At 37.4% G+C, this 12,455-nt stretch overlaps 1 protein-coding gene across 2 annotated transcripts in view; it reads left to right on the top strand.

The window, feature by feature from the left end:
• Positions 1 to 12,455, top strand: part of unm_sa1614 (un-named sa1614) — a 38,284-nt gene that overhangs the window by 22,422 nt on the left and 3,407 nt on the right. Inside the window, exons 14-27 of one of the 2 annotated variants that reach the window (XM_084100492.1) lie at positions 882 to 1,045; positions 3,697 to 3,830; positions 4,017 to 4,108; positions 5,410 to 5,596; positions 5,699 to 5,784; positions 5,871 to 5,986; positions 6,635 to 6,702; positions 7,826 to 7,933; positions 8,423 to 8,657; positions 8,845 to 9,027; positions 10,171 to 10,234; positions 10,449 to 10,510; positions 10,627 to 10,817; positions 11,695 to 11,817. In XM_084100492.1, the coding sequence (XP_083956618.1) occupies positions 882 to 1,045; positions 3,697 to 3,830; positions 4,017 to 4,108; positions 5,410 to 5,596; positions 5,699 to 5,784; positions 5,871 to 5,986; positions 6,635 to 6,702; positions 7,826 to 7,933; positions 8,423 to 8,657; positions 8,845 to 9,027; positions 10,171 to 10,234; positions 10,449 to 10,510; positions 10,627 to 10,817; positions 11,695 to 11,817 (1,813 nt within the window). The remainder of the gene's footprint in view (positions 1 to 881; positions 1,046 to 3,696; positions 3,831 to 4,016; positions 4,109 to 5,409; positions 5,597 to 5,698; positions 5,785 to 5,870; positions 5,987 to 6,634; positions 6,703 to 7,825; positions 7,934 to 8,422; positions 8,658 to 8,844; positions 9,028 to 10,170; positions 10,235 to 10,448; positions 10,511 to 10,626; positions 10,818 to 11,694; positions 11,818 to 12,455) is intronic. The other variant, XM_084100493.1, reaches the window with a different exon arrangement.

Genomic DNA, 12,455 nt, shown 5'->3' with positions numbered 1-12,455 from the left:
AACACAGGAATAAACTACGTTTTGAAATATATTCATATATGAAACAGTTATATAAAATGATAATAACATTTCAAAATATTCCTGTGAGCATAAGAAACTTCTTTCAAAAATAATAAAAAAATCTTACCAACCCCAAACTCTTGAACATTAGTGTGTATCTGCTAAAAAGTGAATTTTGTCACTGTACACCATGCAGCATAAAGATGACCTTAAAGCTCACAGACATGAACTAAAAGCCACAAAAAACTGATTCTGATTTCATGGTCTCATTAAAGAGAAATGCCTTTATTCTTCCAGACACTGATCTGCCCGAGTCTCAGTCCACTCATGTGACTGTCAGATGAGAATGTGTAGAGGCCGTCAGATAGGAAAGAGCTTGTATAATTTTCAGCACACACACCTCTTCCGATTTGACCTTTCCATCTTGACAGAGGAACAGAGCCTCCTTTCTTGGAGAGAAAGAGAAATATGTAACATTTCGTCCTCAGATGTGTCTGCATGTATGAGGATTGAAGTGCTTCTCATGTCAGATCACAACCCAGGCTTCCATCTTCAGCTAAATGTCAGAGGTTGAAGAGGAGCAAGAGAAAAGATTATCGATAGTCGCATTATGCCGCAGCTTTTCAGAAATGAATCCTAGAGAGTGTATTCACTGACTAGAAGTAGCCTATGCAAAGCCTGTGCACTGTTTACAAAATTCCCTGAGCTGTAATCAAGGGCATTTTCTCATTAATTGCAAATGAACGGACCTCTCAGAGAGCTGGATCGGTATTAGTCGCAAATGACTTTTCTATGCACGGTGCCACCTGGAAATTTGATCTGAAGTTTCTTGTCGCCCTCTAATGGTTGTATTTGTTATTGCACCTTCCTAAAAATATCAGGTGGATATCAGTGCTGACAAACAGTAAGCAGGAGGCTCTAAATGTGGCTCTGGATGAGAGGAGGACAAGTGGGGAGAACAGCGTGGAGGATCTGACGCGATCTATCACTGAGGATATTCGCCGCATTCCTGGAAACAACGTTTGCTGCGACTGCGGGGCCACAGGTACACAAAAAAAGTCTTTACAGTAGCACAAATGTTTCTGGACATGTGCTATGATGTTTTCTGAACCGAAAATATCATGGTACATGAATATGCTAATCATTTAGTGTCCAGGAGGACAACCACTATCTCACTATCGTTATGTCAGTGGAGGTATGCACAAGGTGTTTCCTTGTCAGAAATTGGGCATGAACGACCCTCTCAAGTCGTATTTAATAATGGGAAACTTGGAGATCATTTTGATACCCGGGCTTCTGAGTTGGGCATGCCGTAACTTTGAACATGGTGGAGGGGAGAACGATTTCTGCCTGCTATGATTGGTTTTCTTTATTCGTTTTTTCCACAACAGCTAGGCCTACATCGACTGGTCTTGTTGTTAAAGTAGTGAATAACCATTTAAAGCACATTGTATATTTTATACACAACGAACATAGCATATATTTGACCAAAATTCTAGAACGGACTATCTTGCGGTGAATGTATATGGTTACCCAGATAACACACGTACGTCTGCAAGATGTCTGTTAAAGATCACTTCATCTGGAAAGCATCTGCTGTTTACTAACATCTGATAGACATCTTTAAGATGTCAGTTTAACATACATTCTAAATCATTACATCTTAAAGACATTTTCTAAACGTCTATTTGACATCTGACAGGAAACGTATTGCAGATGAGCAAACACTCTAAAAAAATATGTCTTCCAGATGTAAACACGCACATCAAATAGACGTCTCCGTGATATACGTGTGCTATTTGGGTATACATTTTATTGAAAATTAAATATCTTCACAGGTACATCTGTAAGATGTCTGCTAAAGATCTGTTAATCTGGAAAGCATCTGATGTGTAAAAACATCTGATAAACGTCTTAGAAAAAGCAGTTTTACATACATTCTAAATCTTAAAGACATCTTCTAAATGTCTATATGACATCTAACAGGAAACGTCCTGGAGACGTATTGCAGATGAGCAAACACTCTAAAAATACATCTTTCAGATGTAAATGCAGACATCAAATAGACATCTCAGAGATGTACTTGTGCTTTCAGGGAGATTACCCCAAGAAATAGGCAAGAATAAAACTGGTGTCCTCTATGATTCCTGTTTTTTCCTGTTAAATGTGAGTTTTGTCAACTCTTAGGAGTGCACTGATATCAAAGTGTCTTGACTCGAACAATTCTCACAGACATTGTTTATATGATGTCTTATAGAGTCTTTCATATCTATTTTAACAGAGCTATTGGACTAAAACGGGGTTCGAAATTGAAACTAAGTAGTTTAAGAAAACAGCGGCTTTGGAAATGGGAACCCTAGAAACACAGTTTCAGAACTGTAGCCACAGAACCGGAAGTGAGGCTTAATCAGTCATAGTTGCGTAACTTTCTTGTGTTGAAAGCTGTTTTCACATGGATTTTGACATGGATTTTGATTTGATTCGGATCTATGTCTACAATATTTAACAACAATACCTTTAAATAAAGTCACTTCTGTTCATATAATATGAATAAGATATCATGATGTAGCCTACAATGAGCAAAATTTTAAAACATAGCCTATTGCTCATGCTTAATGTCACTGAATGGATACAAACACAGTAGTTTATACTTCAGGGTTATAGGCTGCAACGTTTTTATTTTAAAAACTAAAACTAAATGTGTAACATGTTGTAAAGTGTTTCTCATTTGACTGTATACATATGTGATATTATTATTTCCTTCACGTTCATGTTGTAATAAATAATACTTAATGACACAGAGTATGAGAGGATTAAATGTTAATGGATACAAACACTGTAGTTTAGTTACTTCAATAATAACACAACTACAACTTTTTTTAAAATATATTATTAAATGTGTAACATGTTGTAAAGTGTTCCCCATTTGACTGTATATTTGATCGTATTCCTTTATGTTCATGTTGTTACAAATAATACGAGTATGTGACGTATTTAATGTCAAATAAAAATAATTATTTATTTATTTATTTATTTATTTACACCCCAATTAAGCCTAGTTTCATGTCTCTTGGTTTTTGGATGTCTTGCCTGTTCCGTGGATTACTCTTTTGCCCGTGTTCCCTGCCTCGTTGTGTTTGTTTGTATGGACTGCCTGCCTGTGTTTGACCTTGCCTGTACTTTGGATTATGTATTTTGATTACCCTGTTCAATAAATACTGCATTTGGATCCTCAACCTTCGTGTCTCAGAGCAGTTCGTGACACTTATATTTAACTAAAGAAATGTACGTGTAAGCCCCGCCCCTCACTTTCGTTTCCGTGGCTGTGGTTCTGCAGCTGGATACTTTTGGAGACTATGCTGGTCCTCTGTTCATGCTGTTTCTTTAAATGCCTGTCCATAAATCATGTTTAATTAAATTAAAACCCAGTGAGTGTACATGAGAGGACAGCCTGCAGGATTTATAGACATGTTTCCTATAAAAAGTGCTGAGTTCAGATGTTCTTTGGCTGCACCTTCTATCTCCATTGCAAAAAGTACAAGTGTTAATATCATTGAATATCACTGTAGCAGGTTCAAATACATTTCTTTATTTATTATTATTTAGTTTTATATTTTGCTTTAAAATATAAGAACATTTAATTTAGAAGTTTAGTAGCAACTGATAATGTGTTTTCTTTACACTCTTTGCTTTCAGATCCGACTTGGATCTCTATAAACCTGGGAATCCTTACGTGCATCGAGTGCTCAGGGATCCATCGGGAAATGGGTGTACATTATTCACGTATTCAGTCACTTTCTCTGGACAAACTAGGCACTTCAGAATTGCTGGTAAGAATTCACAGTGAACAAATGAGTAAAAATCAATTCATGCTTTGTTTATTGGTTGTTATCTTTATTGCATTCATGTATAAAGAGAGTTTGACAAAGTTGAGAGTATGATAATATTAGTGATTTCTCACGTTCTTAACCACTACCCGCAGATTTATGGCTCTTTCTCTCTCTTTTGCTCATTAGTTGGCGAGAAACGTGGGGAATTCAGGTTTTAATGAAATTGTGGAAGCCAATCTTCCCAGTCCCTCTGTGAAGCCATCAGCAGAGAGTGACATGTGAGTGATGAGCAGCTCTGTAATTACTCTTCAAACACCAGCCAAATGGTTTTGACACTTGGAGTCTCTGTGTCCCCATAGTACCCAATGTCTTCAGCATTTCCCATAACATGCGCACCACTCAATTCCCTCTCAATTTTTGCAATTAACCTGTCTGCAGATGGTGCAGATCTTTTTAAATTTCTTTTAAATTGATCATTCTTGAAAGTCATTTGAAAGCATCCAAATTACTTTAACCTTCAAACTGAACGGATTGATTTACCCTGCTGTCACGATCAATGGGAGGAAAGTATGGTTGTGTACACTATTCTAGACCAGCTGGACTAAATGAACAGTGCTATTATTAGATTCTTGCACAGAGCCCTGAAATAACATGCATATTTCCAGGAACTACTTTAAGGATGTTATATGTCACAGGAAATGCTTAGTTCACTCTAATGTTTGTCTGTTCCAGATTCTCATTCTGCCACCCGACACAGCTTCAAATCTCAACACCCGTTTCATTATTTGACTTTGTCGGTTAATGTTGTGAAATATTATTACAGTTTAAGATTTCGGTTTTCTTTTTGAATATTTTTAAAATGTAATTTATTCCTCTGATGGCAAACCTGAATTTTCAGCAGAATTTTAAACAGTTGTGCTGCTTAATATTTTTGTGGAGACCATGAATTTGGTAAAAAAAAAAAAATTGGATTCAAAATGATTATTTTATGAATAAAAAGTTCAAAAGAACATAATTGATTTGAAATATAAATAGTTTGTAACACTGTAAATATTTTACTGTCACTTTTGAGCAATACATACAAGCAGAATACAAGTCTTAAAGGTACAGTAACAAAAAAAAAAAAAAAAAACTGTGCAATTTTAAGGGTCAGAAAGAAGGTGTAAATGGTCATGTATAACTAAATACCAGCTTTTTTTATGCAAGAATCCTTGCATAACTGAGTTGACTTCAGACACACACAAAAAGTGCATTGAAAGAGTGGCCCCTTTAAGAGCTCTGACAGCTGTTGCCTGTCTCAGGACTCAGGCTGGATTTGTTTCTAATGGCAATCTCTGTAGTGTTTCAACCTACATCTGTCCAACATTGTACCATGAAAAGAGAGGAGGGCTGCACTAATGAGAGCTCCAGTTATGCTGTCTCTTACCATCTGTGACTTGCAATGAGCTTGTAGGCATTGCAGAGATGCTCATTTTTTAAATTTCATTGCACAATTTATTGGTGTCGGACATCTGTTGAATATCACTGCCGTTCTGATACCCAATATAAGATGTACTAAAATATTGAGTGTTATTGACAGGGCCGTACGTAAAGACTTCATACTCTCAAAGTATATGGAATGGCAGTTTGCACAGCGTAGCAGCAGCTCACCGGAAACAAAACGCAAATATCTGCTGGATGCTGTTCGCAGTCGAGACGTCTTCAGCCTGTTACAGCTGTACGCTGAGAGAACGGAACTCAGCCAGCCACTGCCATGCCACCTTCAGGTCAGCAAACACGTCTCGCCTTCTCGTTTTCTGCCTAAGTATGCATATTTTACCTTTGTATATGTTAGGTGTTCCCTTTTTAATAGCAAAATGTTACGACAGGAAAAGGGGGAAACTGCACTACACTTAGCCGTTCTATTGGCTGACAGAACATCACTTCATGTGGCTGACTTCCTGTTCCACAATAGGTCAGTATAAAACTAAACTTGTTGGATATCTGCATGTACATGCAGATATGGATTCATCAAGTGCCTTTCCTTGTCATCTGTTTCAGTAATAATCTGGACGCTCAGACAGTGAAGGGAAACACTGCTTTGCATTACTGCTGCCAGCACAACAAAACTGAGTGCCTTAAACTTCTGCTCAGAGCCAAGGCCAACATGCATATCAGTGAGTGAGACCTTCAAAGCCTAAAACCAGCAAGACATTTTTCATGATTGAAAATGTGTTTTTGTTCAACATTTGTTTAACATTTAACATCCATCCAACCATCCTCTTCCTTTTAGTTGTTTCTGCTGTGATAGAAGACAGTATTTTAACATTGAAAATTTGACACACTTGAGTTTTAATATTAATTGATGCTGCATAGGGTTTATCAGCATCTTATCAGTCATTGTTTTTTTTATTTTTTTAAAAATTTGTTTTTTTGCTTTTTAGATTACATAACAAAGATGACATAATATGACAACACAAATTTGACATAAACATTCACTTATTCACATACAGATAATCAAATGAAAAGAAAGGGAAATAAATCAATATATACACCAACAAATACATACAGACCCCCCCAAAAAACATTAAGGCCTCCTAGTACAAGACGCATCCAACAATACTTTCCTTACATATCTTCTAATATACCATCATATATATCCCCATTGTTTTCTTTTTCCAAGAAACACATAAAGGGTTCTTATCAGTCATTGTTAAAGCAAGGAGGTTCTTTTGAAGGCTGGATTGGCTGTTGGCTCATTTGTCAGGAGTTAATTACAGATCAGGATGATCATTGAGCTGATTATAATTGCTGTTCTGTTATAGAGAACGATAATGGAGAGACGGGACTGGACGTGGCTCGCAGACTGAAGCACACACTGTGTGAGGAGCTGGTGAGTCAAAATGCAGTCCAGTAGTAACCTGTTAAAGCAAGTCTTTATCATTAGGATATTCATATGGGTGTAACCTGTTTATTTCACTTTTATTGTACAAAATGTTTGCTGTACACTTCAGCTACATCATGGTCATGGTCTTTTCTATAAGCAGGGTCCCCAGCACACCTTTAATATCATTTAGAAAGTGATATCATGACTAAAAAAGTGTATTTACTATATACATTTTATAAAAATAAAACAATTTAAAGCGGAATATAGCTAGAATAATTTATTTCTAAACCATACATTACCATTCAAAAATTTGGTGTTGGTAAGTTTTTTTTAATGTTTTTGAAAGAAGACTTTCAAGGCTGCATTTATTTGGTCATAAATACAGTACAACAGTAATATTGTTAACTAGTATTACTATTTAATAACTGTTTTGCATTTTAATATATTTTAAAACTTAATTTACAACTGTGATGGCAAAGATGGATTTTCAGCCGCCATCACTCCAGTCTTTAGTGTCTTATGATCCTTCAGAAATTATTTTTATATTTGAATATCTTATATTTCGTTCTCATGAAACATTCTTATTATTATCAATGTTAAAAACAGGTATGCCTTCAGGATTTGTTGATGAAAAGAAAGTTTCAAAACAGCATTTATTTAAAATCGAAATCCTTACGGTCATTTTTGATGAATTTAATGTGACCTTAATAAATACAATTTAAATATATAAATGTATGTAGTTATACTCTGCTCTAAAATATTTAATTGGCTAGATATTGCTCTTTGTGAGAGCTTGTGTAAAGTTAGACTTGCAAGCAATCCACCATGATCAGTATATTGAGTGTAACATCCTGTGTGATTCACAGATCTGCAATGTTACCACAGCTAATAATGGTTGTCTTTCTGCATTTGAATCTCAACTCATATTTTTGCAGAGACATTTGTAAAACTTTGTTAAACTGATTAATTTCAAGGATTGTTACTTGACATCCAAATGCATCAGCAATCTCTACAAATTGAATCTTTAAAAATCCTCACCCAATGATCTCAAAAACTAGAAAAATCATGCAAATCCAATTGTCAAAAAGGGATTGATCTATATGTTAAATTAATGATGTGTCATGTTCAGATCCACCAGTCACAGAACAACCAGTTTAACATGCACGTGCACGTGGAATATGAGTGGAGACTCCGGCAGGATGACCTTTACGAGAGTGATGACGACCTAGATGACAAGGTGACAACATAAGAAGACTACACCACCCATAACTTACAGAACAAACTCGCATATATGCTAATAGAGCATAATACATGAGACCTTCACTGCATCTGAAATTGAATACTTCCATACTATATAGTATGCGAAAAACATTACGCCAACAGAGTAGTTTGTCCGAATACATAGTATTTGAAAACAGTAGGTGAAAAGTACCTACTTCCGGTGAGATTCTGAAGTGTGTATTCAGTGGACACTTTACTATCCCATGAGGCTACGGGAGAGGATTTATGAATGGCAGTGAAGCAATGCAGCTGACAGATGTAGTACGTCCGAATTTCATTCATATTACCCATATTCATACTATGTAGAACGCACTTTTTTAACAATACCGAAGTAAATTCAAATGTAGTGCCTACTTAGAAGTATGCGATTTCGGATGCACGGATTGTATTTGTGTAGTGTGCAATTCATGGTCTGATGTGTAACAGTGAAGGCCCATATTTGTAGATGGGCCCAGTGAAGAAGGAGCGCTTAGGACGGCCGTTCAGCTTGTATCACAGTAACTCTGCCTCTCACAGTGGCGGAGGGGGGTTGTTCAACGTGGGTCGTAGGCTAGCAATGGCCCGAGGGGATAACCGGAGGGACCTGTATGCCAGTCCCAACTCTCAGACGCGCAGCCTTGACAGTCCCCCTCCACCACCCCCTTCATCACCCGCACCGCCACTCCCACCCCGGGTCAGAGGTGAGAAAACTCTTCTCTTCTCTTCTCTTCTCTTCTCTTCTCTTCTCTTCTCTTCTCTTCTCTTCTCTTCTCTTCTCTTCTCTTCTCTTCTCTTCTCTTCTCTTCTCTTCTCTTCTCTTCTCTTCTCTTCTCTTCTCTTCTCTTCTCTTCTCTTCAGTCTTGTTTACTCTCCTCATGTCCTTTCCAGCTCCAAACGTCCCCCCTCCTCCCCCTCCCATGAGCTCACCTGATGGCTGGACGTCCCATGAAGTAATCAGCAGTAAGAAACGAACCCCTCCTCCCCCTCTTATCATCCGACACAAGCGCACCTACTCTGAGCCCGCCCCTCAGGTGCCCCCCAGCCCCCACTCTACACGGCAGGGATCTACAGGTATGTGCCAAACCTGGAAAGATGCATATTCCCATTGCCATGGAAAACATGGAAATATCTGGGAATTTAAAATCATGATTCCCTGGCCTGAAAAAGTCATCGAAATTAATAACATTCTTTAAAATCATGGAAAAGTCAAGGAAATTTCTAGTGAATATACTTTTATTACAGTTTTATTACCTTACTGTAAAGTGCAGAGGTGGACAGTAACAAAGTACATTTACTTGAGTACTGTACTTAAGTACACTTTTTGAGTATCTGTACTTTACTTGAGTATTATTTTTTCTGGAAACTTTTTACTTTAACTTCCCTACATTTGAAAGACAAATATCGTACTTTTTACTCCACTACAATTCTGTCAAAGTCCTTGAGTAGAAAGTAGTAACGTCAGTCAGGGGATGATTGAGGTTGGAAATGAAAGTTGGGTTGACGTCAGAACCCGACGTTGGGTTGAAAATGAAAATGACGTCAGAAACCAACATCAGTCGGGTTCTGGCGTCAACCCAACTTTAATTTTCTCCCACAATACAACGTCTGCAACGTTGGAGATTAACGTCAATCTGACGTTGGATTCTGACATCAACCTGATTTTCATTTTCAACATTGGGTTTGGTCTTCTAAATTTCGTCATTGTTTTGGAGCACACTAGCTTATAGATAACAGTAAGGCTAACATATTCATATTAAAAGCCAAAAAACTGCCATTTGGGTGTCCGAAACATTTGTGGACGTCATTGAGTGCACTTATTCAATCTCACATTCAGTCCCACTACTGGAACTGTGTTCTAGAAATTAAAGTGATCTTGATATGAGGGCAGGCATAGATTCAGAGGCATAAGGTCCTGTAAGTATTACATACAACAATGCAACAATAATAAAACAATGCATTGACATTTACTTTTTACTTTTGATACTCAAGTACTTTTAAAGACGAGTACTTCTGTACATTTACTTAAGTAAAAATCAGTCTTTACAACTTTTACTTGTAACAGAGTAATATTTGACCAGTAGTATCTGTACTTTCACTCAAGTAAGGCAGTTGTGTACTTTGTCCACCTAAAGTGTTAACAAAATATTTGTTTAAATATTTAAGCTCATCGACTTACATGAATGTTTTCTTTCTGTCGTAACTTTCTATTTCCAGATTATGGAGTACCTTCATGTCCGATAAGCTTCGGTGGTCCAGACTCACCTTTCCAGAAGTGTGTGTAAGTGCTTTTTGGAGCCACAAATGCTGACCTCTCTTGGCTATTTGATTGTTATTAACGGTTGTCCTGCTTAAAAATGAGACCATGATACATTTTTTTTTCACGATTCTTTGGAATGGAATGATCAAAAGAACAGAAATCTTTTGTAAAACTCTAAAAATTTCTTTACTGTCAGTTTTTAACAATTTACTGATCGTAAGACTTTTTGTTTCAGCTCAGGTTCTCCCAAATACACGACATCCACTCTCAACTCCTTATCTGAGCTACCAGAACGAGGTAATGCTTTAACTGTCCGGTTATCTCTCTATTATGTTGTTCTCATTTAAGTTGTTTTGCTTATCTCGGCCCATGTTTTTTGTTACAATGTGTCGTGGCTGTAATCTCTCTCTCAGCAGGCTTTCGAGCAGATGGAGAAGGCAGCTCGTCTCACTTCCTGTACCAAACCCCACAACCCATCAGCAGTGCTGGACATCACACCCCGGGCCTGTCTCCCACCTCCCCCCGCTCCTTCAGCCTGGAGACTAACGGAAGCTCCTCTTCCTCCTGCCACACTGCTCCTCACCCACTGCCCAGAAAAACTTTGGTGAGAAACTGGAGAAATGTCTTCAGAGGAAAATCTTATTTCTTACAGGTCTTTTCCCTCAAGAAAAAGTCTCATTTGACCATGTAATTTGGGTTGGATTTTAAATGTTTTTGAAAGAAGTCTCTTAAGCTCACCAAGCTGCATTTATTTGATCAAAAACACAGTCAATATTATTACAATTTAAAATAGTAATACTAAAATAGTAATAATTCATGCTAGCAATGTGTAAAAACATGCTAATTAATGCTAACAATGTGTTAAAACATGTTAGCAATGTGCTAATTCATGCTAGCAATGTGCAAAAACATGCCAATTCATGCTAGCAACGTCCTAAACATTTTAATAATGTAATAATGTATGGTAAAAATGTGTTAAAACATGTTAAAAACAGTTATATTGCTTAATATATATATATTGGAAACCATGATACATTTTCAGGATTCTTTGATGAATAGAAAGTTGAAAAGAACAGCATTTATTTGAAATAGAAACTTTTGTAACATTGTGAATGTCTTTACTCTTTATGTATTTATCACTTTTGATCAATTTAACGCATCTTTGTGTTAAATAATACATAAAAGTATTCATTTCTTTAGAAAACTAGCTTCACCAGCTGTTTTACATGTCTGTGCTCTGCTGGCCTTCCGAGCATCAAACCGGCTTAAACCAGCCTGTTTCCATGTTGCTGTTTTTTTCTGCAGGGTCTAGAGGAATGGTATTTTATTGCATGTGTTTTTGGCTGTTGGAAAGACACAGGCGTTTCTTGACATGTTTCTCATACTTGAGGTTTTCCCTTCAACAAATTGACAGTTTAAAAGGAAAGCAATATTAGTAAGAAGCCACATGATGCAGTTTTTTGTTTTGTACTTGTGTTTAGATGAAGTCGAAGCTGAGGCGTGTGAAGGCCATGTATGACTGTGTGGCAGATCATCACGATGAGCTCACCTTCAATGAGGGTGACGTTCTGGTGGTACTTGGAGAGGACGATGCTGATTGGTGGGTGAGTAAAAGAACAACTGATTTGAGATCAATTTGAAAGAGAGCGTGAAAGACACGACACTTGCACAGCTATGTAGGAAATTCATTTCCTGGGACTGCGGCCAATTTTAAAGTTTAGTGGTCATTATACGAAAATATTTGCAGAATAGTGCAATTGACCAATCAGATTCAAGCATTCCAGAGAACTGTTTAATAATAGAACTGTTAAAGGAACCGTATGTAAGAAATGTATTTCAATTAATCATAAAATGGCCCTGATATGTCACTAGACATTAAGAAATCATGTTCATTTCAAATACTTATATCACTGACAACAGTAGTCCGGCCAGGATATTGTCATTTAAAAGTGAAGTTGCAGCCCTCAACTGATGTTGATGTTGTCATGTTGTGTTTTGGCCTGAAGCGCCACCCTCCACCTATCTACCAATCACGAAGTCAGTAGTGTTTCGGCACCCGGGTTGCCAGCTCTGCTCTAGTTGAAAGCTCCTTGTAGCAGCCTACGTTCCTGCTGGATCCTGCAGCCTATTTGGCAACCTCGAGTCAGGGGGGAGGGGATACACCGCTCTACAGTAATTTGAAAGTGATTGCAGTACCAGTTTTGGCCACAATCTTACATACGATTCCTTTAAGTCATAACGT

The sequence above is a fragment of the Abramis brama genome (assembly GCF_963993115.1).
Source record: "Abramis brama genome assembly, chromosome: 23".
NCBI lineage: Eukaryota > Metazoa > Chordata > Actinopteri > Cypriniformes > Leuciscidae > Abramis > Abramis brama.
The sequence above is the reverse complement of the archived record's forward strand: the minus strand, read 5'-3'. Positions and strand labels throughout refer to the sequence as shown.